Below are 26,573 nucleotides of genomic sequence, written 5' to 3'. Positions count from 1 at the left end.
AAGGCTACTCAATTGATTATTTATGGAGCATATGTATACCCTATTGCTTCCCGAGACATGGTGAAAGCAAGGCAGGCTATGGCACTGGCACAGATCTTCGTGGCACATCCCGGCCCACAAGCCTCGTGCGGACCAAAATTTAGATCACTTGTTCCCATCAGTTGTACAGAACACCAGACCCCAGCCTTGTTTGGGACGAATGTTGCAAAACCCACTCGTATACATGGATTCCTAGAAACAGATGTCTCGGGATGTCTTACCAGCTGAAAGTGCCAAGAAAAAAAGACCACATCGCATAAACACGATCCCTCTATAAGCTTAATCTATATGTTGATTGAACCACAAGGCAACCAATGAATCTAATCTATAACTTGCTACCCTGGAGCTGAATCTCTCCTGTCTTTGTTTCCGACTCAGCAAGGCGTACCTGTCGCTGCGCCCCTTCTCGTTCAACAACAGCGTTAAACGCAGCTTCAACATCGTGTTCCGATAGCCACTCCGTATTTGGCCTGCCCGTGAGTCGGGTAACAAGCGCAGCATCCTCTTCTTCGGGTGTCGCAAAAATAGTACCCTTCTTGTTGATCTGACTGTGCACAATACCCAGCAACCGAGCTGTATGCGGTTGCCTGGTTTGACTGTACAGCCGCAATGCCTTGTTGATATTTCGAGCTGAGAACGTGGCATTCTTCGAAGAGAACACTTCTTTGAATGCAAGGCCAAGGGCGAGCGAGTCGTCTAGTGCCAGTGACCCTCCGGCTGCGAAGGCACCGCCGTGGGCGTGGGCTGCGTCTCCGATTAAAGTCACTCGTGACCCAAAGATCCAGTTTGGGAGAGCATCTCCTGCGAAATTGGGATAAAGATTTGTGGATGGTGTGAGCTCTGTCAGAGCTTTGACCGTGGGGTTCCAGTCCTAAGAACTGTGAGTCAAGTGGGTTCGGGCATGTCAATTGGGAATATGACACCATACTTTGTATCTGTCTCTCAAAAACTCCACGTTGCCATCTTGATCCCACGCAATGCTCTTCTCCACCTCCTCTGCCGAGCGTGGGTCATCGTATGCACCAACAGTGGTGTACTGGTTCTTGCCTGGGTTTTGTCAGATCTATGCGGCTATGAGACGCTCATTGTTTTCCACTTACCAAGCCGAGACGCAAAGAAGTTGTCTTTAGGTCCCCACTGTTAATATTGTTAGCAATTGTTCTAGCACTCCCCAGCACAGTGATAAATATACCCAGTGGATCGAATCAGCAGGCAAATCAGGGATCTTGCCCTCTACCAACGAGGCATCAAACGTCGCCCTCATGAATATCTTCCCACTGAAGCGTAACTTATAATCTGGGATGAACGATTGTCTAATACTCTAAGCTCAAGTTAGCAAAACCGCAATGTTAACCAAGGTCATATCACAAACCGATCGAATCCCATCTGCCCCAATGAGGATATCTCCGTGAGCACTAGTCCCATCCTCGAAATACAACGAAACACCAGCCTCATCAGCTTCCGCGCGCGCAATCTTCTTGCCCAAGTGGATCGACTCTTTGGGGACATGCTCTAGCAGAGCAGAGTGCACATGGCCGCGGTGGAAGCGGGTAGTATGGTGACGGGGGTCAGAGACGTTGCTATGAGTGTCTGTTGACACTACTTGGTCCGTTTTCCAGTGGCTATTTATCTATCGGTCAGCGTGCTGAGAAGTACAAGTCGAATATATATGATGGATCCATACCGGAAGATCTGCGGGATTCCACTCGGACCTCTAAAGCCAACTTCGTCGCTTAGGGCATTGTGTACGCCAAGCTTCTCCAGTGTGCGCATGCCCTGATATTTCACATTCACGGTTAGATAGTCTAATCATTTCAAAATAATGCACAAGATACCTACATTAGGGCTGAGCGCAATGCTAGCTCCTATTTCCAAGAGCTCTGGAGCTTGTTCATATAGCTGGATATCCAAGTTTGGAACAGTTGATATACGTGTTAGCGATATAGCCGTCGCAAGACCTGCGATGCCTGCGCCGGCAATCAAGACGCGAATAGGATGGCCTTTTTCTGGCATGTTGATATAATTAGATCTTTGTCGATTAAGCAAGGATCAGCTGCGACATAAAATGAATTCTGGCAAAAAACAACTTTTTTTATAGTTCGGGTCTATCGCGGCGATGACCTCGGGGTATTTAAGCACGCCAGCAAATGCAGCGCTGACGCAACCCCGCAATGGCGATTTTAGGCGTGCTTTGGAGTCAGACTCACGTTTGTACAAGTTAAGTCCGCGTTCTGATAACCAAGCATTCTTCTGCCAAGGAAGATACTAGTGTACGACCTTCCATATTAGGAGAAGACTGTTGTGAACCCCACGTCTAATTCCTCTTATCTGTGTGTGAATTGCTCCGTAGTGTGAAGGCGACGGAAGTTGGGGACATTGCGCAATTTTATCTGCAGGCCGGTGAGCATCATAAGTACGTGTGTAGGGCTGCGATTATCTGTATTTGATTGAGCATTTTGCGTGCGTTGCTTATATTCTTCATTGCTTATACTTCACACGATGGCGGTAGAAAATCACAAGTCTGGCTTCGTGGCGGAAAGACAAGCCAGTGAAGAAAGTGATAATGAGATTAATACTGCGCCAAAGCTCCCTGGTCAATTTGCCGATGAGAGTTTTAAGCTATTCTCAAAAATTCAAGTCACAGACCCAACTCCCGAAGAAGCAAAAGAGATTCGCAAAAAGTGCTTATGGCGGATTTTACCCTTTCTTTGCATTGGATATCACTTGATGTATGTCGACAAGCAAACGGTATGTTGATCCAATTGGAGATACCTATGAGAGTTCAGTAATAACATCATAGCAGCTCGGAAGTTCTGCGATCCTAGGAATCATGACAGATGCGCATCTAAACTCAAATCAATATAACTGGCTCTCTTCAATTTTCTATTTCGGGTATCTTTTGGCTGAATGGCCACAGAATTGGGCTTTGCAGCGGTTTCCTGTCGGGAAGTGGCTGGCTGGCAATTTGGTAGTATGGCATGTTCTTCACTTATCCTGGAATAATGGTATATCAGTCACTAACTTGCTCTAAAGGGGCGGAATCACGCTCTTGCACATCCCTTGCAACAGTTTTGCGACTCTTTTTGTTGTTCGCTTTTTCCTTGGGGTAGCAGAAGCATCCATCGTTCCAGCATTCCTGCTTTCCATGTCCATGTTCTTTACTTATGGCGAGCAGGCCGTCATGATGCCGGTTATGTGGTCAATTGGTAATGCAAGCCCTATCACGTCAGGTTTATTGTCTTATGGTGTTCTCTGGATTGATACGGGCAGCTTTTCTCCATGGAAATGGTTCATGGGTATGTTTGTTCCCCAGGTACATCCTTCAGCTTGCTAACCTGTATTCCAGTTATCACTGGTGTCCTCACGGTCATTTTTGGTGTCTTTGTCTATCTCCTCTTTCCCGATAGCCCTATCCATGCCAAGTTCCTGACACCCGAAGAGCGTGCAAAGGCCATTTTACGGATCAAAGAGAACCATTCCGGGATCGAGCAAAAGGTTTTCAAAAAATATCAGTGAGATACCTTGCCTAGAGGAAATCCACGATTGAATAACTAACTATAACTCTTAGGTTCATCGAAGCAATTCAAGACCCCAAAACCTGGCTCTTCTTCCTACACGCCTGGTCCCAGGAAATGGCAAACGGAGTAACAAATCAATATTCACTGATTATCAAGTCATTTGGTTTCACCGTCCTTCAAACGACACTATTAGGAACCGTGTCGGGAGCTGTATCATTCGTTTCTCTCATTACGGCTGCAATCACATTGTATAACACCAAGGTAAGCCAGGCCAGGACATTTAATGTGAACATGGACTGAGACTTGCAGAACTGTCGAGCATGGATATCCCTCATTGCATACATTCCAGGTGCTCTTTCAAGTATCCTTCTACTAGGTTAGTAGTTGTTTTCTTTTCAAAAATGTGATCTACTACTAATTGCCCGACAGCTTTACCCTGGTCTAATCGATGGGGTCTCATCACGGGAATCTGGATTCGATCTACAACCGGTATCCCATATGCCGTTGTGATGATCTGGGCTGCCAATGCCTCGGCGGGTCATACGAAGAAAACTACCGTCATTGCGCTTTATCATATTGGATACGGATTGGGAAATATTATCTCTCCGCAATTGTTCCGGCCGGAATGGAAGGTGAGTGCTTCATTTCAGTTGGCTTGAGTTGTCATACTAACAGTGATTCAAGCCTCGGTACAGACCAACTTGGATTATTTTGCTTGTGGTAAGTCTCTTCTTTGGTAAATCTATGTGGGAAACATTTAGCTTATAACTCTTAAGGTCGCTGCAATCCTTCCTTCGATCATTATTATTGTGCTCCGGATCTACCTGAGCCGAGAAAATAAACGTCGCGACAAGCTCGCGGAAGCTAATCAAGTCACTAGCAATGGAGTTGTCGAGACGGTTGACTCGGATGGAGGCAAGGTCGCTCTCGTTGTGGATAATAGTCAACTGGATTTAACTGACAAGGAGAATTTGACTTTGTAAGTTTCCACTGGTTTGGTCTTGGGATCTGATACTAATTTGAAAACAGCCGATATGTACTCTGATGGGTTGCATAGTTGGAGACTCTCTATATTCAATCTGGGTTTTTAGAAGCTTATGTTTTTAGAATCTAAATACCTGTACTTTATCTTAGGTGAAATGTTATTGTGCTCCTTTTTGGGTAACTTGTTTGGGATATTTCTTTCCTGTCTAAATAATCATGTGCTAGTTATATATAGTACTAGCTAAGGATCGTTCTATCTGCCTCGAATGGAGTACTCGGTCATATGTTCACATTGATTTCAAATCCAAAGGCATAATAGGCTCTTATTTCGATCTCATGTGGGTTGTGCGATCACATTCCTATGGCGTAAACCACCCAGCTGCAAGGATCCGATACACAACAGTCGGCCTGAATGACGTGCCAGCCAATCTGTTATGATTTCCAAGCACCGTCTAAAAGCACCTTATCTCCTCGATTCTCCTCTCTGAATGAATTCATTTAAATCATAGAATGATTTTCGCCGATCTGCTACAATTAAATAGTTGTTCAAACTATACAACCATCTACCACGGCTCAATATGGACATCCAGGAGAGACAACCTCTCCTAAACCCGTCAGCTCACCCCAACAATATATCTCATAGCTCTCAACAAGAACCACTCAGCCTCTCATCCGATGAGTTCCCCGCGCCATACGTCGATACCCTACCAGGGACGCCCTACAGAAAGAGCATCAACTGGTCAAGCGCATACATATTAGTCGTTTCGCAAGTGATTGGAAGCGGTATCTTCGCAACACCAGGCTCAATCGTCAGATCTGCCGGAAGCATCGGATTAACCCTACTAGTATGGCTGGTGGGCACAATATTATCAGCTTGCGGGCTAGCCGTCTTCATGGAATTCGGATGCATGCTACCTCGCTCAGGAGGACAAAAGGTAAGACGCATTGCTGCAGGATTTCAGAAATACCTCGGCTAAATTCATTTACCTTTTGCACAGGTGTACCTCGAGTATACCTATCCCCGACCGCGGTTTCTCGCATCAAGCCTTATAACTGCCCAGGTAGTGCTCCTGGGGTTCACGGCCAGCAACTGCATTATCTTTTCGAAATACACGTACTTCGCGCTTGGTATTGAGCCCACCGAGGTTCAACATAAGGTGCTCGCCGTTGGCCTTTTGACGGCCATTACTATTATCCATGGCTGTTTCTTGAAGACCGGCATTTTTGTTCAGAATGTCCTTGGCTGGGTGAAGATCTTCCTCATTGCCGCGATGTCATTGACGGGAGTCTGGGTGGTTTTCCTCGGTTTGTATGGTGATACTGATAATATATATCCAGTGTCAGGAGGGGTCAGTTCTTTTTCTTGGGATTCGATGTGGGAAGGATCGAACTGGAGCTGGAGTTTACTCTCCTCGGCTTTGTTCAAAGTCTATTATTCCTACGCTGGGTTGAGCAACGTGAACAATGTCCTCAGTGAAGTTCATGATCCCGTGGGAATAGTAAAGACCGTGTGTCCTACTGCACTGGTCACAGCCGGTGGTCTATACTTCCTTGCGAATCTTTCATACTTTTTGGTCATTCCACTCGAAGAGATCAAAAACAGCGGCGAACTCGTGGGCGCACTGCTATTTGAAAGGTTGTTTGGAGCTCATGTCGGAAGAATATTCTTTCCACTGGCTATTGCCATTTCAGCTGCTGGGAATGTGATGGTGGTGACCTTTGGCCTGGTATGCTTTTGGATATATGGAAGTGAAAGCTAATAAATACTAACATTTGGTAGGCACGTGTGTGTCAAGAGATAGCCCGACAAGGCTTTCTCCCATGGCCAAAGGTTCTGGGGTCTTCACGACCATTTGGGACTCCACTGGGTGGACTTATTGTACACTATATCCCTTCCATGTTGGTCCTCGCCCTACCGCCAAAAGGGGACGTCTATAACTTTATCCTCGACTTGGAGGGATACCCTGGACAGATGTTTGCCTTGGCAATCACTGTCGGTCTGCTGGTAGTACGATACCGGGAGCCTCATCTTCCACGGCCCTTCAAAGCGTGGTTGCCGGCTGTCTGGTTACGGGTCGCGGTGTGTTTAGTCCTGCTAGTAGCGCCTTTCATCCCGCCGGCGAATTGGCGAGACCTCAATTTATTCTATGCCACCTATCCACTTGTCGGAATTGGAATGTGAGTGACAGTTTTTCCATGTGAGAGTTGCTTCGCTAACAAACACAGTGTGCTCTCGGGTGTTCTTTACTGGTATGTCTGGACAGTGTTACTCCCACGGTGGGGAAATTACCAGCTCGAGGAAGAGAAAGAGATTCTGGCCGATGGGACTAGCATCATCAAGCTCGTTCATTCATATGATAAGTGACGGCGTTGACGCATATCATGATCGCTTCATGAAATTGGTCGTCGCCTTCATGTTCATGTCTGGGAGACAGTGTTGGTTCATATAATACCGAGTCTGTCTATAAGGGAGAAACCCCCTGGTCCCTAAAGACATTAGGTGGTGGATAATGTCCACGAGTTGTCCGCTTGTAATGCATGTAGAAAGTGGTTGAGGTCTAAAGCAGTGATTTCCCACGCGCGACAAACAATCCATGCTGCTTCCTTCCTCTCTTCCACCTCTTCCCTTTCTTCCTCTTCGCTTCCCTCTCATCTCCTTCCTCTCCCATTCAACTTCTTCCCCCAGAAATACAGCATATGGATCTCCCTCTCTATCTGTATTTGCCAGAATCTCAAATGCACTTCGCAACACACTTTCCCCAGTTCCTCGGGGTTGACTTTGAATAAACCATCGCTTTACCATGGCATCGATTTCGGGGAAGCCCAATAGGCCGCCTCCCCTATGTCCCTCCTGGGTCTGGTCCAGCGCCTCCGACACCCAGTAAGTATTCCGTCCTTCGCAGAGCTGAATGCATCCATCTAACTAAGCCAGTACCGCCAAGGATCGATGTTGGTTCGGTAACGACTACATCCCCTTCAGGTCGTATGTCACGGATATCGCTGGAGGCTGGGCGGAAGTCATTGGGATGGGAACTGTCATTCTCTCCACTAGGGGCTCGCCATTTCAGACCGATCCACATCCGAACAACTTCCTCCGCTTGAAGAACGTGCTGCATACCCCCGCAATGCTTTGCAACATCATCGGAAAGCCCATTCTAGACAACTACACTGTCATACCGACCCCCAGTTCCCCAGATGTCTCCGGTATTATTGTGGCGAACATTAATGGTTCTATCCAGGCTTTCTTCAAGCCTATGGATCAAGGCCCCATATTGTATCAAGTCCAGACTCACCTTCCTCCATTAGGCCATGATTTCGGGATCTCACCTTTGTGTTCTAACGGGACCTACCTGATTCACGCATTCTGGTCCCAGCGTGAGCGGTACAGATTTGAAATCTTCAAAGCATCCGGTCTGATTCAAGCCTCAGGCGTGGAGGAGCTGACACGGGCCGAAAAAGGGTGGTTTAGGCAGAAACACATAACTGAAGAGGGAATTACACGTGCCTACGGGTTGGACTACAACAGGGAGGAGCATCGAGAGGAAGCCCGCGCCATCATGCGAATTCTCAAGTCCCAAGCTGAAAATGAACCGAATTACCCTATCCCAGAAGAATACGCGTGATTGCTAAGAGGAAGCAATATCTATTGCATCTGGATGATGGTTTTCTACCAAATTTCTCCCATAGCTTCAGATGTTTTCGAAATACCCCAAGTAAGCGACACATTACAATGACACTACTTTCTTCATACATAGTCTGACAAAGGTGTAAAGTGGAATGAATGTCATGAGCTCCTAGTCCCAGGTATTGACTATAGATTCCTTATACCCCAGGCATCGTCCATGTAGTTTCATATTGCAGTGTGTCTTCAAAGACGCTTTACCTTTGTCTAAATACGAAGCACAATCTTCCCAACTTGTTTACCCAGCCAAAGATATTTAACAGCCTGTTCGGCTTCCTCAAATGGAAATATTATGTCAACGAGGTCATCCAGCGGCGTTTGAGCTACTGATAACGCAACGCAGAAGTCCTCCATGTCATGCTTTGACCCTGCATTGATACCTCTGTTTTGTTCCAAGTCAGACTTCAATATCCAATAATTATGATAGAATAAACTTCACCTCAAAGTAACCCTCCGATCGATAAGGGTCGGGATCAGCTCCCGCAGGTCGTTAGGGTCCTGCCGTGAAAGATATCCAACCTGGCTGACCACGCCGCCACGTCGAGTGCATCTGATACTCTTAACTAAGGAGCTAGACCCGCCATTTTCAACAACAATATCCACACCGACACCGTTGGTCAATCTGAGAACCTCCTGGTCCCAGTCGGGCGTTTGAGAGTAGTTTATCGTCATGATCGGCGGGTATGAATGCTTGATCTTCATTTGTTCGAGCTTCTTGTCACTCGAAGATGTCAAAATTACCCTCAGGCCCGCAGCCCTTGCAAACTTGAGTGCAAACAGACTGACACCCCCGGTTCCTAATTCAGTGCTTAGTGTTGAATCAAACCTCAACCCCTGGAGCACCACATACCTTGAATCAACACAGTCTGCCCAATACTCATACCCTTCAACGCCGACCAAGCAGTAACACCAGCACAAGGAATCATAGCAGCCTCAACCGAGTCAAGATAGTCCGGAAATTTACACAGAACATCCTCGTCGAAAATAATATGATCCGCCATAACTCCATCCTCGTCTGCTCCCAACCACGACCGCTTCACTTCACGCCCTGTTATATTCTCAGTGTCGATAATAGGCCCGGCCCTATCCCCGACAGTGAATTTCTTCACTTTATCTCCAACTGCGATGACCTCGCCTGCTGCGTCGTTGCCCAGAATCCCATTTGGGATCACCGGCCACGGGTTCCCTCCATTTGCGATGTTCGCGTCGCGGTAGTTAAGAGCGATGGCATGCACTTTGATTAAGACTCCTGTTGGTGCAAGTGGTAGTGCGAGCGCTTCCTGTACAAGCTTTAATTTTGGCTTTCCTGGAGTATAATCGTCCGTTCGTCTGAAGGCGCGACGGTGGGTGACTTGAGGGTTCGACATTTCTTTTTTAGGGTGTTTCTGGTGGGAACACCGGTCAAAGTTATCGAAATGTGTCGGACTAGAATATGGCTCTTCTGTGCGTCTAAATAAATATCAAAGTTTTTGTTGTGGTAAAACAAATAGCCTAGAGGTTGATTTATAATGGCCTAACGGACCTACCTACCTACCGACGTCACCCCAATGCGGAACCCATTAGATCAATAGATCATCTTTACCCATCCTACCAACTTATACTAGGATTAGCAGCATATCTTAAGATCCTCCTTAGCACAACAATATAGAGCAAAAAATAGCAAAAAAAGATAGAGCACGACGGCTGCATGATGCGCCCGCGAACGGAATTGATTTCTAGTCAATCGCCTTAGACCACTCGGCCAAACCGCCGTTATTGATATTTTAGCCCCAACTGGCAATAAGTTCAAGACCTCCTTCCTAATTAGGTGGTTGTAGAAATTAACAGTACATGTTGCCAAACGTCACTAATATTAAACTCCCTAGTTATATAATATATAGCAAGATGGTAGTAGTATATACATGCTTTCTTTACTCTGCACGAAATTGCCGGGTTTCAGGCGCAGGTCATCTACCTAGAGGTCGTAGACCCGCTTAGCAGGATGATATAGATCCGGGCTTCTGTTAGTATGATTTTATAGCAAGAAACTGTACAACACTGGCTTGATGATTAGATCTGTAGATGAGATACCCCAGACATAAATAAACCAAAATTATTCTCGGAAGAAGAAGTACCTTCTGCGTTGAAATTACCTATGGCGCTAATCCGAAAAGAGTAAACCAAGCTGGATACGGTCTTGGATTACTTGCCATGTATAGTCCCTCAAAACAGTAAATCAATGTCGTGAGGAATAAATGATATAGAGAGCTTACATTCTCCTGCTTCAATGTTTTGCGATGCTAGGTGCTTATGTTGAAGCAACATATGTAAAGCCTTGAGCAATAGACTTCAGCTTGTATATATTGATGTCAGAATCCCATCCTCTGTGCACCCGGGGTGGTTGCAAATGGCCAATTGCGTAATAGTTGTAAGTCACAGGCCAATAGATTGCTGTTTCGTATGCGATTATTCTTACAATGATTCAAACCATGCATTCATGCCCAGACATAGTACGTAATAGTTGGAGAAGCCAGGAGAAGGTCCCCTCGGCCCAGCGTTTTTCCTTGCCAAGGCGGTCAGGTGATTCCCGATTAAATTTGTCCGAGGACAAGTGAGTCCCCAGTTCACCGAGTCTCCATTCTCAATTCCACATATCACTATTCATAATGTTCCAACGAACCATCCTCAGACAGGCTCAGGCCGCCCGCTCCATCCTCTCCACCTCCTCCCCCTCCACCGCATCGCTGGCGCTGCGACGGACCACACAGCAAGCTCGTCTCCCGGCTATCCGGCCATTCGCTCCCCGGTCTACCCGTCTCTACTCAACAGAGACCAAGGAAGCCACCGAAGCCGAGAGCGCAGAGAACGCAGAGGCCGAGGACCCTGTGAAGAAGGAGCTTGAACAGAAGACCAAGGAAGCCATTGAGTTCAAGGTAAGCTATTTCCCCATACTACTACGGGTAGCTCCGCAGCTCCTTCGCAAACGAATATTAACCCAGATTTCTTATTAGGACAAATGGCTCCGCTCCGTCGCCGAATCCCGCAACCTTGTTGAGCGCAACAAGCGCGACATGGACGCCGCCCGCAAGTTCGCCATCCAGGGTTTCGCCAAGGACCTCCTCGACAGCATCGACAACTTCGACCGCGCGCTGCTGGCCGTGCCCGCGGAGAAGCTCGCCGCTGCTAAGACCGAAGAGAACAAGGACCTCCTCGATCTCGTCGCTGGTCTCAACATGACCCAGTCAATCCTCCTCAACACCCTCCAGAAGCACGGTCTTGAGCGCTTCGATCCCGCCGAGAAGGTCGACGGCAAGGCCCAGAAGTTCGATGCTAACTTGCACGAGGCTACCTTCATGGCCCCGGCTGCTGGTCTCGAGGACGGTGATGTTATGCACGTCCAGAGCAAGGGCTTCCGTCTTAACGGCCGCGTTCTGCGGGTGAGTTCTACCTACTAAAACCACAGATTCTAGAGTATTGTGACTAACTGCTTTCTTTCTTATAGGCTGCTAAGGTCGGTGTCGTCAAGAACGCTTAAATCATCGACGATCACTTAGATTCTTAATCCCTTCGACCTTCTTGGATCCATTTCCGCATTTTCACTTTTTCTTTATTTCTTCTGTACCATATGTCATACATCATGATCACGATAGGGTTTTATGCTCGGATACGGCTGGCTTTTGGACCCCGGAAAATTACTCTTCCTTGCTATCTTTCTGCTCGTCTCTTGGATTCGGCTGTATGATACACACCCTTGTTGCATGTATCTGGAGGCGTACGGATTGTCTCATGTTGGTGGTGCGTTTTCACTTGTTTTGTGACGTCTGTACCTCTATGTCCCCTGATAACTCTCTCCTCCACTCACTGTATAATATACACTTCTTCGGGGCACTGTCATAGCCTCTGGTGTCTTCATTCTCCTTCCGCCTTTGGTAACCCTTTGGTAATCCCCTAAATTACACTTTAATCAAAGACAAAGCTGGCTATAGTCTATATCTATTGGAACTTTAGCTTAATAATATCCATATATCGCTCTTTACTTAATGAGAGGAATGCTATATCTTACATGTTCTCCATAATAATCACAGTATAGTACAAAGTATAACCCAACAATCTCCAACCTCACCTCAACTCAACACCAAGCTCTCCAACCAGCTTCTCCCGGACCTTCAGATGCAACTCATTACTCTCCTCATTCGTCAAAGTCCGCTCCAAGCTCCGGTAGTTAATGCGGTAGCACATACTCTTCCGCGAACTCTTAGGATGCGTAAACTCATCAATGAGAGTAACATCCTCAACAAGATCCCCACCAATCCCACGAACAATCTCCATAACATCATTCTCATGGAAAGGCACACCCCCACCAGCAGCGCTGTTACCACCCGTCACAGCCGAAGGAGGCAACCAGAAAGCAACATCCTTATAACAAGCCGGGTGTTTCGAGAAAGGCTCGAAGCGAGCAATATGACCAGCCCGGAACTGCGACAAGAACCGCTCATCCCGCGACCAGAACAGTCGGATATCGGGAATATTGAAAAGAAGCATAGCAATCCGCTCAAGACCCAATCCAAACGCCCATCCAATCCGATCAGGCACGTCAGAGTTGATCAATAGATCCTGCTTGATGATTCCGCATCCCAGAATCTCCAACCACTCATCTTGCCAGAACACCTCTAGCTCCCAGCTAGGGCTGGTGAACGGGAAGGACCCCTCGATCCAGCGAACCTTGAGAAGTTCCTGCTCCGCGCCACCGCTACTCGCCGCAGCGGCCTTGCTCGCTTCCGTGAAGATCTTGATAACCATTCGCTCGAGCGAGCGCTTCAAGTGCGTGGCCACGGCCTCCACCTCCTCGACGCTGTGGTGTTTATCCTGCAGCGGGTTCCGCTGGGCGTGGATAGTCGGGTTCGGGTCCTCGACCACGACATCGTGGCGCGGGATTTTCTCCACATCAGCCATGATCATCGCTGCGGTCTCGGCTGAGGCGGCGAGTGGGTTCGTCGCGGGTCGTTTCCATAGCATCGCGCCCTCCATCTGGTGGAAGACGGGGTAGTGGCTGCGGTCGATTGCGTCGCGACGGTAAACGTCAGCGACGACGGTGTATCCGACCTCCTCTGGACGGGTTTGTTCATTGCGGGAGATTTGCTGGAAATACGCTTGCTGGTGGGCGCTGGTGTGGGTGCGCAGCACTGTCTTGTCGTTCACGTAGTAGGTATCTGTACGGCTGCGGCCCGGGTGATCCGCGGGGAAACCGAGGACATCGAAATTTTGTCTTGTTGAGACGACCGGGTTCTTCTCGGAGTAGTTTCCAAAGCTTGGGGATGTGAATTGGCTTTCGATGAGTTTGCGTGTAATGGCGAGAGGGTGGTTCTCGTCGAGGTAGAGTCGGCGTCCGACATGGGATAGGATTGTAGCGGGGGTGTTGGTCCATTCGTCGGTTCGGTAGGTCTCTCCTTCGAGTTTGAGGGGCGATTGTTGCTGGGGGGTTTTGGAGGTGGTGGCTGTTTTTTGTTCACTCCAGCGAGCTGTGGTTGAGCTCCATTCGCGGTTGCGGGAGAAGATGGGAGTCGGTCGGAGGGTGCGCGGAATGGCGGTTTGGGGTCGAATTGAGGCAATTGACCAACGGCCACTGCTTGCACGCAGGGCTCGACCGGTAGCGAATAGCCTCATTGTTGGGTTGGACATTGTGAGAATTCCATGTTGTCTATCGACGCTATCAACACATGTTCGGGTCGGGGAAATTAGTCCCCGAAGTACATTTGTCCAGTCAATATGCACCACAAAGAAATTTAGAAAAAGCTTTAGTATTTACCTCTTTCTGGAAGAGAGAGACTTGTGATTTAAATATGTTTGGTTTTCTCTATAGTTGCTACAGCTGGCAGCTCAAGCCATTTCAACTTTTACATGTATAAATTGAAGGTTTTGTGTACTATGCAGTTTGTATGACTATAAATTATATATCTCTTTTTGATATATATACTTCCCTGAGGATAAAAACCAGTAGTTTGGCTGATATTACATCATATTTCAGCTCTTTACATTTCAACTTTCATGTGCGATGAGGCCTGAATATAAATATCATCCCATTTGCGCCGAGAAAGCACTCGCAAAACAATATATTAAACTAGGGTAGCCCTAATTCCAGTCATTAAGATATTTTATACCTCTTATACCTTTTATACCCCGATTACATCATTTCTAACTATCATATCTCCCCAGGTAGCCTTTATGCATATGATATCTTGCCCCTCCTGCAGAACCCCTCGGTAGACCGACGCCAACCGTCCAATATCCGTAAAAACTCCGAAGACCCGCATAGCCGATCTTGTCATATCAGCTCTATTAAAGTGAATATTATAACGCCTGTATGTGCAAAGATGCCCTCGGCATCCATTTCAACGACCGAAGCAGGTTGCTATTCAGGTTTCCTGAGGGGTTTCTGGACCAGGGTTGTATGTTCCATACAAGAGATTTATCTCCGCAAAAAGAAAGACCGCAAAACCGAGGATCTGATTGGATCAAAGTGGTGACCCCCTATCAAGGTAGTTGAGCTGATTGGCTGTTCCTCTCCGTTTGGCGGCTGGCCGAGTGATTTCGGAGATCTGATTTGTCTCCGTTGGTATTTAAACCCCAAAATTACGTCAAGTCACGTTCGTAAAAGCCGAGAAAAGTCCAGTAAAAAAAAAAGCAATTTGTGAATCATTCTCCCCGCCTTTTTTTTTTTAACTGTGTATATTTAAGGGGATCTTGTTATCTAGCAAGATGGCAGACAGCGGCAAGATGTTGGAGGCTTCTCCTCACTCCCGGGTCGTGCCCGTTCAGACGCCCCAGTCAAAGCCGAAGCAGGTGCATTACCCGTTTTGGTTTGGAGGTTCGGCCTCATGCTTTGCTGCGTCTGTGACGCATCCGTTAGATTTAGGTATGTTTCTTATATCGTCCCTCAATCATATATACTATTTGCTGACTTTGCGCCCACAGTTAAGGTAATTGCAAGCTCCTAGCCGTCCGGGACTACTATGGCTCATGGCCACGATACCGAGCCCCGACGCTGATATCTGTTTGTCGCATAATAGGTCCGGTTACAGACTCGTGCTCCCGATGCGCCGAAGACGATGGTCGGAACGTTTGTACACATCGTGAAGAATGCTGGTGTCACCGGGTTATACAGTGGTGTATGTGCAATCCCCAAATCCACTATCCACTCGATAGCGAATACCCCATGGCTCTCAGTAAACAGGCACAAGTTGGCTAACAAAGGATGGATTGGATATGGTATAGTTGTCAGCCGCGATGCTACGTCAAATCACATACTCCACAACGCGCTTCGGTATCTACGAAGAATTGAAGTCGCGCATTGCCTCGCCCACCTCAGACTCCGCCGGCGCACCAAGCATGGTCACTCTCATCGGCATTGCCTCTGCCTCCGGATTCATCGGCGGCATAGCAGGCAACCCAGCTGACGTGATGAACGTCCGCATGCAACACGACGCATCCCTCCCTGCCGCCCAGCGCCGCAACTACCGAAACGCAATCCACGGACTCGTGCAGATGACCCGGACAGAGGGATTCAGTTCTCTCTTCCGCGGTGTGTGGCCTAACTCCACCCGCGCAATCCTCATGACTGCCTCTCAGCTCGCTTCTTACGATACGTTTAAGCGCATGTGTATTGAGAAGGCCGGCATGGCTGATAATCTGGGCACACACTTCACGGCCTCGTTCATGGCGGGTTTCGTTGCTACCACTGTCTGTAGCCCCGTGGACGTGATCAAGACTCGTATTATGACGGCTTCTCATGCCGATGGCGGTGGTCATACTATCGTTGGTCTTCTACGTGATATCTGCCGCAAGGAAGGCCTGGGATGGACTTTCCGTGGCTGGGTGCCTAGCTTCATCCGTCTTGGTCCCCATACCATTGCCACTTTCCTCTTCCTTGAGGAGCACAAAAAGCTATACCGCAAGCTGAAGGGCATCTAAAGATACAAAGAGTGATCATTCCTTTTTGTGCATCTTTTTTTTTTTGGCGCCGACTCCCAATCTTACAACAGCATTTACGCCTTCTGTCCGACATATTCTCGGTATATATGATTTCTTGTCATTTTCTCTGATTTTTTTTTTTACTTGGGTGGTGCACTTCGACACTCACGCGCACCATTTTCATTTTGGCTTGTATATAGCTTGCATTCTTTCAGATATTTCTCTCATCGGAGATTCGAAGGATGGCCGGAGACGGCCTTGGAGCATATCTAGAACATGGCCCTGTGGTCTTGTACAGTGTGCTGGATTATGTATTTTTCTTGTCAGAGCTGGGATTACATAGAATTAGATACATACACTCTGAATCGCATTCAGAGCATTTCCGCAAGGACGGCATGGTTTCTACATATATACTCGGCACTATAAGTCGTTTTTCCAAGACATGGTTCGCAATTATTGCAAGTGTCTACCGATGAAGGATGTAGGGACTACCTGGGTATACCCATGCTTCAAAAGAGTCAGAACGAGCACCAGCTAACAATAAATTTCCCGTTACAATACGACGCGTTTATAAACACCCTTTCTTGCCTTATACGGACGGAACGATTTAGGAAATGAAGGGGTTGTGTCCTCGCGTGACCCAGTAGAGTACATTGGAACTTGTCGATACATAAAAATTTGACACGGCTCACTTGACCAACCAAAAAGACGCTGTTGGTTATCTACTTGTCGAGGTGGACAGGGAAGTTGCCACCCTCTGTGAACACAAGTTAGTATAAGTACACACACGTTGAGAAGACTTGTAGATGCTTACCGCGCTGACCGTCCCAACGATCGGTCCAGGCCTTGGGGCAAAGAGAGCGGAAGGAGTGGTAGAACTGCGAGAGAAGCGGTTAGAAACTGCTGGGATTTGAGAGTATTGTCGGCTGTCGCAATTACCTGCTTGCAGGGACGGAAGTCCTCGCCCTTGGCAGTGGTACACTTGTAGTAGTCGACATAGTTCTGCCAGCAGTGCTTGGTCCTGCGTAGGGAACAACGTTAGATAAGTGTAAAAAGGACACCGAAATAACAGCTTATCACGTACTGGTTCATCTGGGGGAAACGGGCATCGTAACCTGCGATCCAATCGAAAATTGTCAATTACACCATACATCAGCCGATCGGGGGAAATCGGTCCACGCGCATGCGATGAGCGATAGAATCGGGAAAATATCAAGGTTCACGTACCAGCTGTAAATAAATTAGCTTAAATTAGCCATTGACTCTCTATAGGGTTCCTAGCCCCGGTTTTCTCGGGAGGGGGTTAGTGGACTTACCAGTGACGAACTTGAAGGGCTTGGTCTCGAGGACCTCATCGGGGTCGGCTTCCGGAATGGCACCCATATTTGCGATGTGTAGCTTCAAAAGAAACAACACACGAGAGGAAGAATTGGAGTGGAGTGGAAAGAGAGGAGGGGAGAAAGTGAGCCGGGAAGAGCGACGTTGGGTGATTGAAGCTGTGAAGTGCCGGATATGACCGCGGGCGGTCAAGCGAGAGCCACTGAGCGTCTCGCTTTTACACCCGAGCCAGTCACGTTCTCGGAAAGCTGGTGTTCCAACCTCGTCCTCTATCCCACTCTTCTTCTGCTTCTCCAGGGTTGAACCACAGATCTCAACATGTATCCCACTCGCATGCTGCGGATGCAGCCCACTCGGGCCTTTGCTTTCCCTACTCCTGTATGTTCTTTCCTTCGGCAATGGTCTTGTGATCATACGATCCCTCGGTTACTAACTCATGTCTGTAGAAGGAGCAACAAAGTGGTATGAGTCTCTGAGATCACTAGATCCGGTTGATCAACAGAGTCATGTCGAATTGGCTCTACTTTTATGTTTTATGGGGACTGCCATTGAACTAACCATGCGCCTACAGCTCACACTATCTCCCAGCGTCTGCGCCAGCTCAAGCGTGTGCCCCCCGAGTTGCTCCCTATCGGTATGTGCTATAGTCATGACTCCGCGATCGGAAATTGAGCTAACGGTCTGTTTGATATTTAGGCTTCGTCCTTGCGTACGTTTCTACCCTGTTTGATACTATCTGCCGCTTGATTCCGGGAACACATGCCCGACACATGCTGGAATTTCATCCCCCTTATCTCCCTTCACTGGAAGTCAAGCTCGTATATTTCCCTAATGCTAACTTATAATTTCAGTGTTGCCATTGGCGCCGCTGTCTACTCTTGCAGCAAGAAGCTGATGACCGACAAGACCCTGCGTCTCTACCGCAACAGCCCCGAGAGCCGTGAGCACTAAATGTACCACCATGTTTCTTTAAGCTCTCAGAATGCGATCTGCAGTTTTGGGATTCTTGCCGCTTGTATTGTTGATTAGGAAAATTTGAAGCCAATGGGCATGATTCAAGAAAAACGAATGGAGCAAAGAAGGAACGGGTTCGAGATTGCGCCCGTGTACATATTCCGGCTTCCCGAGCCTGAATCCTGTGGTGTAATTGGGAAATTGTACTGTCGTGTGAGACTTATGCTTTTGTTTGTCATCTGCGTCGTAGCTATCGTAAAGTGTAGCGTGCTTCACTCGGGCTTCGGCCCAGCAACATCTAATTGTTCCAATCCCTGCATAGCATCTTGGGGACGACTGCTTGCAGCCTGAGCCTCCTCCGCCGCTATCCGATCCTCCTCACTGACGGCATGCTTGGCCAAATAACCCTCCTATAGAATATAGCGGTTAGTATAGATTGCGATCAGATATAAAATTGAATCCAACGAACCTGTTCCCAGATCGCAGTCTTGCTGCCTAGTCCCTCGTTGGCATCCTTCTGTGGCTTTGCAGCGGCAACTTTAATGGTGCGCCCGTAGATCTCGCTACCATCCATATTGTCGATGGCCTCTTTGGCGTCTTGCGGAAGCTCAAATTCCACATATCCAAATCCGCGGTGAACTTCAGCCGCGTTGGGTTGGTCCGGTTTGGGTAGCGAGATATCAACGACTTCGCCGAATGGAACGAAAGCTTCCGCAAGTGTGTGCGCGGTCACTCCCTGGTCAAGACCACCCACGTAGATGGTGCTCTTAAGCCTCGTGGTTTCGCTCATGATGTGTAGTTGCGCTTCCGGTCAAATTCGCTAGGTCTTTGAGTTGGGTGGCGGTGTGGCGAGATCGCACAGAATAGTAGAACAAGAGAGGATAAAAGCGTGTACAGCAACAAAGAAAGCCTTTTGTGTTCGAGACTCTGAATCCAAGCTGTATCTTGCTATCAGCCCAGAACGGAAGATTGATATCACGTGCAGCTCACCTCGGAGTGTTTTGGCGAGTCTCAAAGCGGTCTAGCGTGCGTTCCCCGGTCCCTCCAAGTCCAGGAGGCCACTTGGTTACTGCTATACTTGGAACATCTAGAGTATCACCCCATTGTCAATTATTCATAGGGGGTGGTTCTTGATTCCTCTCCTTCCCTATTGCTTGAGTTTCATTGTTCGTTGGACCATATCTTTCACAAAAACTATTGGCCTCGATCCTCACCAAACCATACCTCCCCTGCCATCATCATGGTGCGTCTGAGGGAAATCCCAAGGACGGCCACGTTCGCCTGGTCGCCTGGCGCTGCGTCGCCATTGATCGCAACTGGAACTCGCGCTGGCGCTGTCGATGCCGACTTCTCTAACAAGACATGCCTCGAGCTGTGGGATCTGGGCCTTGACCGCGAAGATGCGAGCGAGGAGCTGCAGCCACTAGCTAAGGTCGATACCGACTCTGGGTAAGTTGGTGTTTTGTGAACTCGAGTGAAGACAAGCATACTAACTAAATAATTCAACTAGCTTCAATGATGTGGCCTGGACAACGTCCGAGGACAACAAACGGGGTATAATTGCGGGTGGCTTGGAGAATGGCTCGCTGGAGTTGTGGGATGCTGATAAGCTACTTGCTGGATCCAGGTTGGTTGAACTCTACATATGAACCATTTTCCCGGTATATCTTGCTAATCGTTCAAATTCAGTGATGCATTGATTTCAAGAACCACTAAACACAGCGGCGCCATCAAGACCCTTCAGTTCAACCCGAAACACCCGAACCTTCTGGCAACCGGTGGCGCAAAGGGAGAGGTAGGCTGCGATTTGCGGATTACGGATTGAATATGTGGCTAATTACTGGATAGCTGTTCATCTGGGATCTAAACAACATCGAGAACCCATTCCGGTTGGGCAACAATGCGGCCCGTACAGATGATATCGACTGCTTGGATTGGAACAGGAAGGTTCCTCACATTCTGGTCACTGGTAGCAGCTCCGGCTTTGTGACAGTTTGGGATGTCAAGACGAAAAAGGAGAGTCTGACATTGAACAACAAGGCCCGGAAGGCTGTCAGCGCAGTCGCGTGGGACCCCGAGAGGGTATGTTGGCACCTCCTACACGGTTATTTCAGGATTGCTGACCCTTTTCACGTCTAGCCCACAAAGCTTATTACATCGTCTCCCCTCGACTCAGACCCAGTGCTATATGTCTGGGACCTTCGCAACTCCCACGCTCCGGAGCGGGTAGGTTACTCTTGCGAAGTTCGGGTGTGATTTTATACTGATATGATTTGTATAGACACTCACCGGCCACGAGTCCGGTGTGCTCTCACTTTCTTGGTGCGAGCATGATCCAGATCTCCTCCTGTCCTCCGGCAAAGATAACCGCAATATCTGTTGGAACCCGCAAACCGGCCAGGCATATGGAGAGTTCCCCGTTGTCACGAACTGGACCTTCCAGACCCGCTGGAACCCCCACAACCCGAACTTCTTCGCAACCGCGTCGTTTGATGGAAAGATCTGTGTCCAGACCCTGCAGAACACCAAGACCGATAACGCCCAGGCCATCGCCGATCACAACCAAGCTCTGGACGGCGAAGACTTCTTCAACAAGGCGCAAACGCAGCCCCAGGTCTCCAAGTTCTCCCTCCCGAAGGCCCCTCGCTGGCTTGAGCGGCCCTGTGGTGCTACTTTTGGTTTCGGAGGTCGGGTTGTTTCCTTCGGTCTGACCGAGAAGGGCTCTCGTACATCCACTATCAAAATCACACCGTTCGAGGTTGATGAGAGTGTTGGCAATGCCACCGAGAGCTTTGAGACTGCATTGAAAGAGGGTGATATCAGTACTCTCTGTGAGTCACGCGCTTCAAGTGCTTCCAATGAAGCAGAAAAGGCCGACTGGAAGGTAATGCAAGCTTTGATCTCCGAAAACCCACGCAAGGGCTTGGTGGAGTATCTTGGATTCCAGGATCAGGTTGATGAGGCCGCCGATGATCTCGCACAGCTTGGGTTGGACAAGAAGGAAGGCGAGAGCACCAATGGCGCTGCCGCCAAACCTGCCGGTGTTAAGAAGCACAAGCGGTTGCAATCCATGTTCGATGCCAACCCCGAAGGTGACAGCTTCCTTTCTGAACTGGCTGCTTCTAAGGGTGCTCAAACCAACAACCCATTCCAAATTTTCAACGGCTCGGAAAGCCAAGCAGAGCAACAAATTACTCGGGCTTTGCTCCTTGGAGAGTTCGAGAAAGCTCTGGATGTTGCCCTCCGGGAGGATAAGATGTCCGATGCTTTCATGATTGCTATTTGTGGTGGCCCGAAGTGCATCGAAAAGGCGCAGGAGTACTACTTCTCCAAGCAGGCTGGCGGTCCGAACTACATGCGCTTGCTCGCGTCTATTGTGGGCAAGAACCTGTGGGATGTGGTTCACAATGCCGACTTGTCGAACTGGAAGGAAGTTATGGCTGCCTTGTGTACCTTTGCCGACGAGAAGGAATTCCCTGATCTTTGCGATGCTCTCGGTGATCGCCTAGAGGAGCAGATTCAGAACAGCGACGATAAGAGCGCCCGCAAGGATGCTTCTTTCTGCTTCTTGGCAGGCTCGAAGCTTGAGAAGGTTGTTGCCATTTGGGTTGAGGAGCTCCGTGAGAATGAGCAGAAAGGAATTGAGAGCAACACTGACAACTCTTCCTTCTCTATCCACGTCCGTGCTCTGCAGGGCTTGATTGAGAAGGTTACCATCTTCCGCCAAGTCACCAAGTTCCAGGATACGGAGCGGAACAAGGAGTCGGATTGGCGCTTGAGCGTCTTGTATGACAAGTACATTGAATATGCCGATGTTGTCGCTACCCATGGACGTCTGCAAATTGCCCAGAAGTACCTCGACCTTGTCCCCGAGAAGCACCCTGAAGCTGAGGTGGCGCGCAACCGCATCAAGCTTGCTACCAGACAGGTACCTCAGAAGGCCCAGCCCGCTGTCGCAGCCAAATCTGGCTTCAAGCCCCTCCCGCAACAGCCCAACTTGTACCAGCCGACGAAAGCTTACAACGCTGCTGCTATTCCACCACCGGCTGCTACTCCTAACATTTATGCGCCTCCTGCGCCTGCTGTTCCCCAGCAGGCTAACCCATATGGCCCTCAGACTACCTCCCCGCCAGCTCAGCCTGCCAACCCATACGCTGCCTACGGACAGGCAGCTGGGTACCAGCCAACTCAGGGGATGAGGCCTACCAGTTATACTCCACCGTCTGCATTCGGCGGACAACAGCCCACAGGTGCTGGTGTCCCTCCCCCTCCTCGTGCGTCATCTAACCAGTCGCCGGCCAACACAATCACAACATACACCACGGCTACTGGCCTTCCTGCGTGGAATGATTTGCCAGAAGGCTTTGCTAAGGCTCCTACGCCCCGCCGTGGAACTCCTGCCGCAGCCTCTGCACCAATCCCCTCTCCTTTCCCCAACCAGTCACCTAATCTGACCCAGGGGCCTCCCCCCGTTGGTGCTCCGCGCGCACCATCCGTGCCTCCCCCACCAAAGGTGGGCTCGGTGCCTCCGCCACCGCGTATGATGTCGCCGCTATCTGGTGGCCAGGCTGGATCTAACATCCCTGGGCCTTCCCCGCCACCCCCTGCCAACCCATACGCTTCTCTCCCTCAGTCACCACCGTTGACTCAGGGGTCAACCATGGCTCCCCCGGCATCGATCCCTCGCGGAGCATCGCCTTACAACGCTCCTCCTAGCATGCCTCCCCCAACCAACCGGTATGCGCCCAGCCCGGCTGCCCAGGCTGCAAACCCGCAACTGCAGACTCGTGGCCCTGTGGCTCCACCTCCCCAGGCTGCCTCGCCATACGCCCCACAAGCAGTATCACAACCTCCCGCGGCAAACCCATATGGGCCAACCACGCCTATTGCTACACAGCCTCCACCTATGGCCCAGGCCATCCCGCCGCCGCCTCAAGGATCTCGACCTCCCACGGCCCAGTCGCAGAGGCCAACTCCTCCGGCTCCCAAGTATCGTGAGTAATTCCAGTTAGCAGTAATTGATTCCAGCCAATTGACCCGTATTACAGCCCCCGGTGACCGTTCACACATGCCTGCAAACGCACAGCCTGTCTTCGAGATTCTATCGGCAGACATGCAGCGCGTCAAGACTCGGGCCCCTGCGGCATTCAAGGCACAGGTTGATGATGCCGAGCGCCGCTTGAACATCCTCTTTGATCACCTCAACAACGAGGACCTGCTCAAGCCCAACACCATCGAGGACATGGCGAACTTGGCCCGCGCTCTCCAGCAACGTGACTACAATGCCGCCCTCGCTATTCATGTTGATATCATGACCAACCGGACTGACGAATGTGGCAACTGGATGGTGAGTGAACATCAGTCCTATAATTTTGAATGGTTACTAATAAGTATTACTACAGGTCGGTGTGAAGCGACTGATTAGCATGAGCCGCGCTACCCCGTAAATGACACCTTGTACCTTGTCAAGTGAAGGGAATACTAAAGGCGTGGTATAACTTATGTATTTCTGGCCTTGTTTTCTCTATACTTCAGCGTTGCTCCAAATTTTTCTCATCTTCCTTGTCCATTTTTATAATTAATGTCTTGCGTATTTCCCTCCGTTCCTCCTTCTCTCCTGGGGGTATAAGTCTGATCATGAACAAAGCGAAAATTCCCCAACGTTCTTAAGTGTGGTTGATAGTGTTTACTGCATGATGTCTTTTTATTTAAATTGCTAGATAGACATGAATTAAATGAGGATTTGGATTTCTTTACAGGCCAAGAAAATATATATACTAGGATCTAGGCTATAATTTAACAGATGCAAGCAACCAAATGAATATATACGCCCATATACACCTAGGCAAATCACCTAGAGAATTCGTTGCAATCTATATACATCCATACAATCGCACTAAAGCTCCAAGATCTAACCTCATCATCGTCCACCGACGGGAAGACCACCAAGCCGTCCACCCCGACTAGCAGGGAAGTTACGCGCACTCAACAGCGCACCTTTCACACCACGAATATCAGCCCTAAATCCAGCAATAGCCTCATCCTCCGCCTTCCGTGTACTAGAGTTATCATTCGAGCCCGAGGTATTGGAATTCCAAACCCCATACGTCGACCCAGTAGAGTACGTAGGACCACTATAGATCAACCCATCACAATAATGATGCAACTCCGTGAGACGCGTCCGCATTGAGTCATCCAACGTACTCGCATCCTTCTCCGAGTCAACGATCTCACGCAGCTTGGATGTAATAGACTCAACACGGCTGATGTGGTTATTAACCGCGGTCGATGGAGAGACAGCCGCCGAGTCCGCCGAGTTGACGGCGCCAGTAGCACTGATCACAGGGGTGGGCTCTGGACTCGTCTGTGTTGCAACGTCCCGGTGGAACAGCTCGGTTGGGTCCGAGGTGATCGACGAGGCGTCGTCGTCTTCTTCGTCGCTGTAGGGCTTGGTCTTGCGTGCTGTTAACTCAGCCGGAATCACGGATACGGTCTTCTCCAGCTTCTCGTTTAGCTTTTGCAGGTTTGTTTCTGCTGTGCTGGCGAGCTCGTGTCGTGCGCTTGTTAGGTTCGCTAGCATGGGTTTCACGAGGTACTCGCTTGCGCCGTAGAGACTTGCTCCTAGGCCTGCGGCGCCGTATAGTGTGTACAAGAGGCTGCGCATTGTCACGAGGGGTGGCGGCTTTGATGACTCGAAGAGGAATTCGGGATAGGTGATTATTGGGGGGACGTCGCGCGTGGCCGCGGTTGGCGCTGGTGCTGGTGCTGGGTGCGGTTGAGGCATGGTGTTGGAGGGTGGTGAAGAGGTGGTAGGAGGGGAAGAAGGGGTGGCTTCGGATTGAGTGGGTGAGGTAGATGGTGTCTCTTCCTGTGTCTTGTCCTCGGCGGTGGTTGAGCTGCTGCTCGGCTCTGCATTGCGAGAGACGCCGAGGACCTGCTCGATATCGTCTGAGCTCAGTCCTTTTGACTCAAGGAATGAGACTTTGCGCTCTGTGGGTGCATCGCGGATTGAGTCGTCTTCTAGAAATTTGGATGCTTGGTCTAGGAGAGCTTGTCGGGATGTGGAGGCTGTAGTTGCGGGCGCATCGTCGGAGGTCGGCGATGGCGACTCTTCGGCTGTTTTATTGGCCGTCTGCCATGAGGGGATGGATGCTGATTTGGATGTGTCGTCAGGCATGATGGGATATCTGACACATTCACCAGAGATATGAGAAAGCAAAGGCGTTGGGGGTGTTGTAAAGAGGAGAGGGAACCTTCCCCGGACTTGGGGCCATGTGAGCCCGACCTCGGCTGTTCCAACACCGGTGTACACCTGAGGCATCAATATTGCCGTACATTTTGCCATAACACTCATATGTGTTCACATTGTATTCTGAACTTATAATATGATATTGTTTAAGAATAATCTAAACACAGATTGGGTACCTTGTATCTGACTTGTATTTAGATATTCTATATCGAATGTCCCAAGTAGAAAACAAACGATACCCTGCATCGTTCACCGGAAATAGCCTGTATGTGAGACGAAGCCATACCACCTGACTCTAGGGTCCCATTGAAGGCTATAGAGTCCTATACACCAATGATTTCTATATCTTATTTGAATAGATCAATTGAATATTGAATGATCATCACTATATAGTTCAAATGGCATCCGTATATACTCGATACCGCCCGGCAGAATGGACCGCGCAGTACTTCAATCGGTCATCCAGCGTCAGTGACTGGACACCTGGGAGAGAATCTGAAACCTTAGAGAAAAGTACTTGTGAGTATGGAGTTTCCCCCTGTTGATCTTGTTGTTTTTGTGTTCCTTCCTATCTGCCCAAGCCCCGGGGGTTGGACCCCAAAGACTCCCCCAAAGAGAAAGCCAGGAGAAACAACCCCCAAAAGCCTGATCCCCTGTAACAGTGCGCTTTGTTCGCATGGGAAAATTCCCGTATAGAAAAGCAATCTGTATCTTCCCGGTTTGCAACTCCGCCTCGCACTCCGTGGATGAAGTGATTGGATGTCCTTCCTTTCTTCCCTCTCTCTATCTCTCTCCAGCCTGACCCCCTCCTCAAAAGGCTTAATGGCTTAGTTCATACTGCCACACACTTGCCTATTGTCCT

General features: G+C 49.2%; 13 protein-coding genes across 13 annotated transcripts; 7 read left to right on the top strand and 6 right to left on the bottom strand.

Moving 5' to 3' along the window:
* Positions 1–364: 364 nt before the first annotated feature.
* Positions 365–2,052, bottom strand: N7455_010015 (uncharacterized protein; the record flags this gene model as incomplete). Its single annotated transcript, XM_040957392.2, has 7 exons — positions 365–910; positions 968–1,086; positions 1,140–1,176; positions 1,232–1,360; positions 1,412–1,661; positions 1,724–1,815; positions 1,879–2,052. The coding sequence occupies 7 exons, from the start codon at positions 2,050–2,052 to the stop codon at positions 365–367; spliced, it is 1,347 nt and encodes a 448-aa protein (XP_040812079.2).
* Positions 2,053–2,538: 486 nt separating this feature from the next.
* Positions 2,539–4,540, top strand: N7455_010014 (Major facilitator superfamily domain general substrate transporter; the record flags this gene model as incomplete). Its single annotated transcript, XM_065606353.1, has 9 exons — positions 2,539–2,787; positions 2,840–2,988; positions 3,073–3,335; positions 3,386–3,551; positions 3,608–3,818; positions 3,867–3,933; positions 3,987–4,189; positions 4,242–4,277; positions 4,334–4,540. 9 exons carry the CDS (start codon positions 2,539–2,541, stop codon positions 4,538–4,540), a joined length of 1,551 nt encoding a protein of 516 aa, XP_065460316.1.
* Positions 4,541–5,119: 579 nt separating this feature from the next.
* Positions 5,120–6,906, top strand: N7455_010013 (putative methionine permease; the record flags this gene model as incomplete). Its single annotated transcript, XM_040957415.2, has 4 exons — positions 5,120–5,476; positions 5,540–6,268; positions 6,322–6,719; positions 6,768–6,906. 4 exons carry the CDS (start codon positions 5,120–5,122, stop codon positions 6,904–6,906), a joined length of 1,623 nt encoding a protein of 540 aa, XP_040812077.2.
* Positions 6,907–7,342: 436 nt separating this feature from the next.
* On the top strand, positions 7,343–8,164 carry N7455_010012 (uncharacterized protein; the record flags this gene model as incomplete). Its single annotated transcript, XM_040957490.2, has 2 exons — positions 7,343–7,422; positions 7,474–8,164. The coding sequence occupies 2 exons, from the start codon at positions 7,343–7,345 to the stop codon at positions 8,162–8,164; spliced, it is 771 nt and encodes a 256-aa protein (XP_040812050.2).
* Positions 8,165–8,430: 266 nt separating this feature from the next.
* N7455_010011 (zinc-dependent alcohol dehydrogenase family protein) lies at positions 8,431–9,590 on the bottom strand (the record flags this gene model as incomplete). The annotated part of the gene is made up of 3 exons (XM_040957378.2): positions 8,431–8,605; positions 8,663–9,020; positions 9,074–9,590. 3 exons carry the CDS (start codon positions 9,588–9,590, stop codon positions 8,431–8,433), a joined length of 1,050 nt encoding a protein of 349 aa, XP_040812092.2.
* A 1,278-nt stretch (positions 9,591–10,868) lies between these two features.
* On the top strand, positions 10,869–11,737 carry grpE (mitochondrial nucleotide exchange factor MGE1; the record flags this gene model as incomplete). The annotated part of the gene is made up of 3 exons (XM_040957463.2): positions 10,869–11,135; positions 11,214–11,639; positions 11,705–11,737. 3 exons carry the CDS (start codon positions 10,869–10,871, stop codon positions 11,735–11,737), a joined length of 726 nt encoding a protein of 241 aa, XP_040812087.1.
* Positions 11,738–12,321: 584 nt separating this feature from the next.
* Positions 12,322–13,866, bottom strand: N7455_010009 (phenylalanine--tRNA ligase; the record flags this gene model as incomplete). Its single annotated transcript, XM_040957454.2, has 1 exon — positions 12,322–13,866. The coding sequence occupies one exon, from the start codon at positions 13,864–13,866 to the stop codon at positions 12,322–12,324; it is 1,545 nt and encodes a 514-aa protein (XP_040812036.2).
* A 1,092-nt stretch (positions 13,867–14,958) lies between these two features.
* N7455_010008 (uncharacterized protein) lies at positions 14,959–16,170 on the top strand (the record flags this gene model as incomplete). The annotated part of the gene is made up of 4 exons (XM_040957388.2): positions 14,959–15,115; positions 15,175–15,179; positions 15,270–15,368; positions 15,475–16,170. The coding sequence occupies 4 exons, from the start codon at positions 14,959–14,961 to the stop codon at positions 16,168–16,170; spliced, it is 957 nt and encodes a 318-aa protein (XP_040812091.2).
* A 722-nt stretch (positions 16,171–16,892) lies between these two features.
* N7455_010007 (cytochrome c oxidase subunit VIb) lies at positions 16,893–17,553 on the bottom strand (the record flags this gene model as incomplete). The annotated part of the gene is made up of 6 exons (XM_065606352.1): positions 16,893–16,927; positions 16,985–17,048; positions 17,110–17,191; positions 17,255–17,285; positions 17,398–17,400; positions 17,487–17,553. 6 exons carry the CDS (start codon positions 17,551–17,553, stop codon positions 16,893–16,895), a joined length of 282 nt encoding a protein of 93 aa, XP_065460315.1.
* Positions 17,554–17,826: 273 nt separating this feature from the next.
* On the top strand, positions 17,827–18,459 carry N7455_010006 (uncharacterized protein; the record flags this gene model as incomplete). Its single annotated transcript, XM_040957408.1, has 5 exons — positions 17,827–17,886; positions 17,955–17,970; positions 18,080–18,142; positions 18,205–18,217; positions 18,360–18,459. 5 exons carry the CDS (start codon positions 17,827–17,829, stop codon positions 18,457–18,459), a joined length of 252 nt encoding a protein of 83 aa, XP_040812065.1.
* Positions 18,460–18,734: 275 nt separating this feature from the next.
* On the bottom strand, positions 18,735–19,252 carry N7455_010005 (RNA-binding protein; the record flags this gene model as incomplete). The annotated part of the gene is made up of 2 exons (XM_040957450.1): positions 18,735–18,872; positions 18,932–19,252. The coding sequence occupies 2 exons, from the start codon at positions 19,250–19,252 to the stop codon at positions 18,735–18,737; spliced, it is 459 nt and encodes a 152-aa protein (XP_040812104.1).
* Positions 19,253–19,702: 450 nt separating this feature from the next.
* sec31 (putative protein transport protein (SEC31)) lies at positions 19,703–23,909 on the top strand (the record flags this gene model as incomplete). The annotated part of the gene is made up of 8 exons (XM_040957417.2): positions 19,703–19,911; positions 19,973–20,089; positions 20,152–20,257; positions 20,311–20,544; positions 20,602–20,688; positions 20,744–23,456; positions 23,511–23,809; positions 23,865–23,909. The coding sequence occupies 8 exons, from the start codon at positions 19,703–19,705 to the stop codon at positions 23,907–23,909; spliced, it is 3,810 nt and encodes a 1,269-aa protein (XP_040812159.2).
* Positions 23,910–24,382: 473 nt separating this feature from the next.
* N7455_010003 (peroxisomal membrane protein PEX14) lies at positions 24,383–25,639 on the bottom strand (the record flags this gene model as incomplete). The annotated part of the gene is made up of 1 exon (XM_040957507.2): positions 24,383–25,639. One exon carries the CDS (start codon positions 25,637–25,639, stop codon positions 24,383–24,385), a length of 1,257 nt encoding a protein of 418 aa, XP_040812168.2.
* Between the last annotated feature and the right edge of the window lie 934 nt (positions 25,640–26,573).

Source organism: Penicillium solitum, assembly GCF_028829755.1.
Source record: "Penicillium solitum strain IBT 25940 chromosome Unknown utg000008l_segment0_segment0, whole genome shotgun sequence".
In the NCBI taxonomy this organism is placed as follows: Eukaryota; Fungi; Ascomycota; class Eurotiomycetes; order Eurotiales; family Aspergillaceae; genus Penicillium; species Penicillium solitum.
Note: the sequence above shows the minus strand (reverse complement) of the source record. Positions and strands in the feature narration are given on the sequence as shown.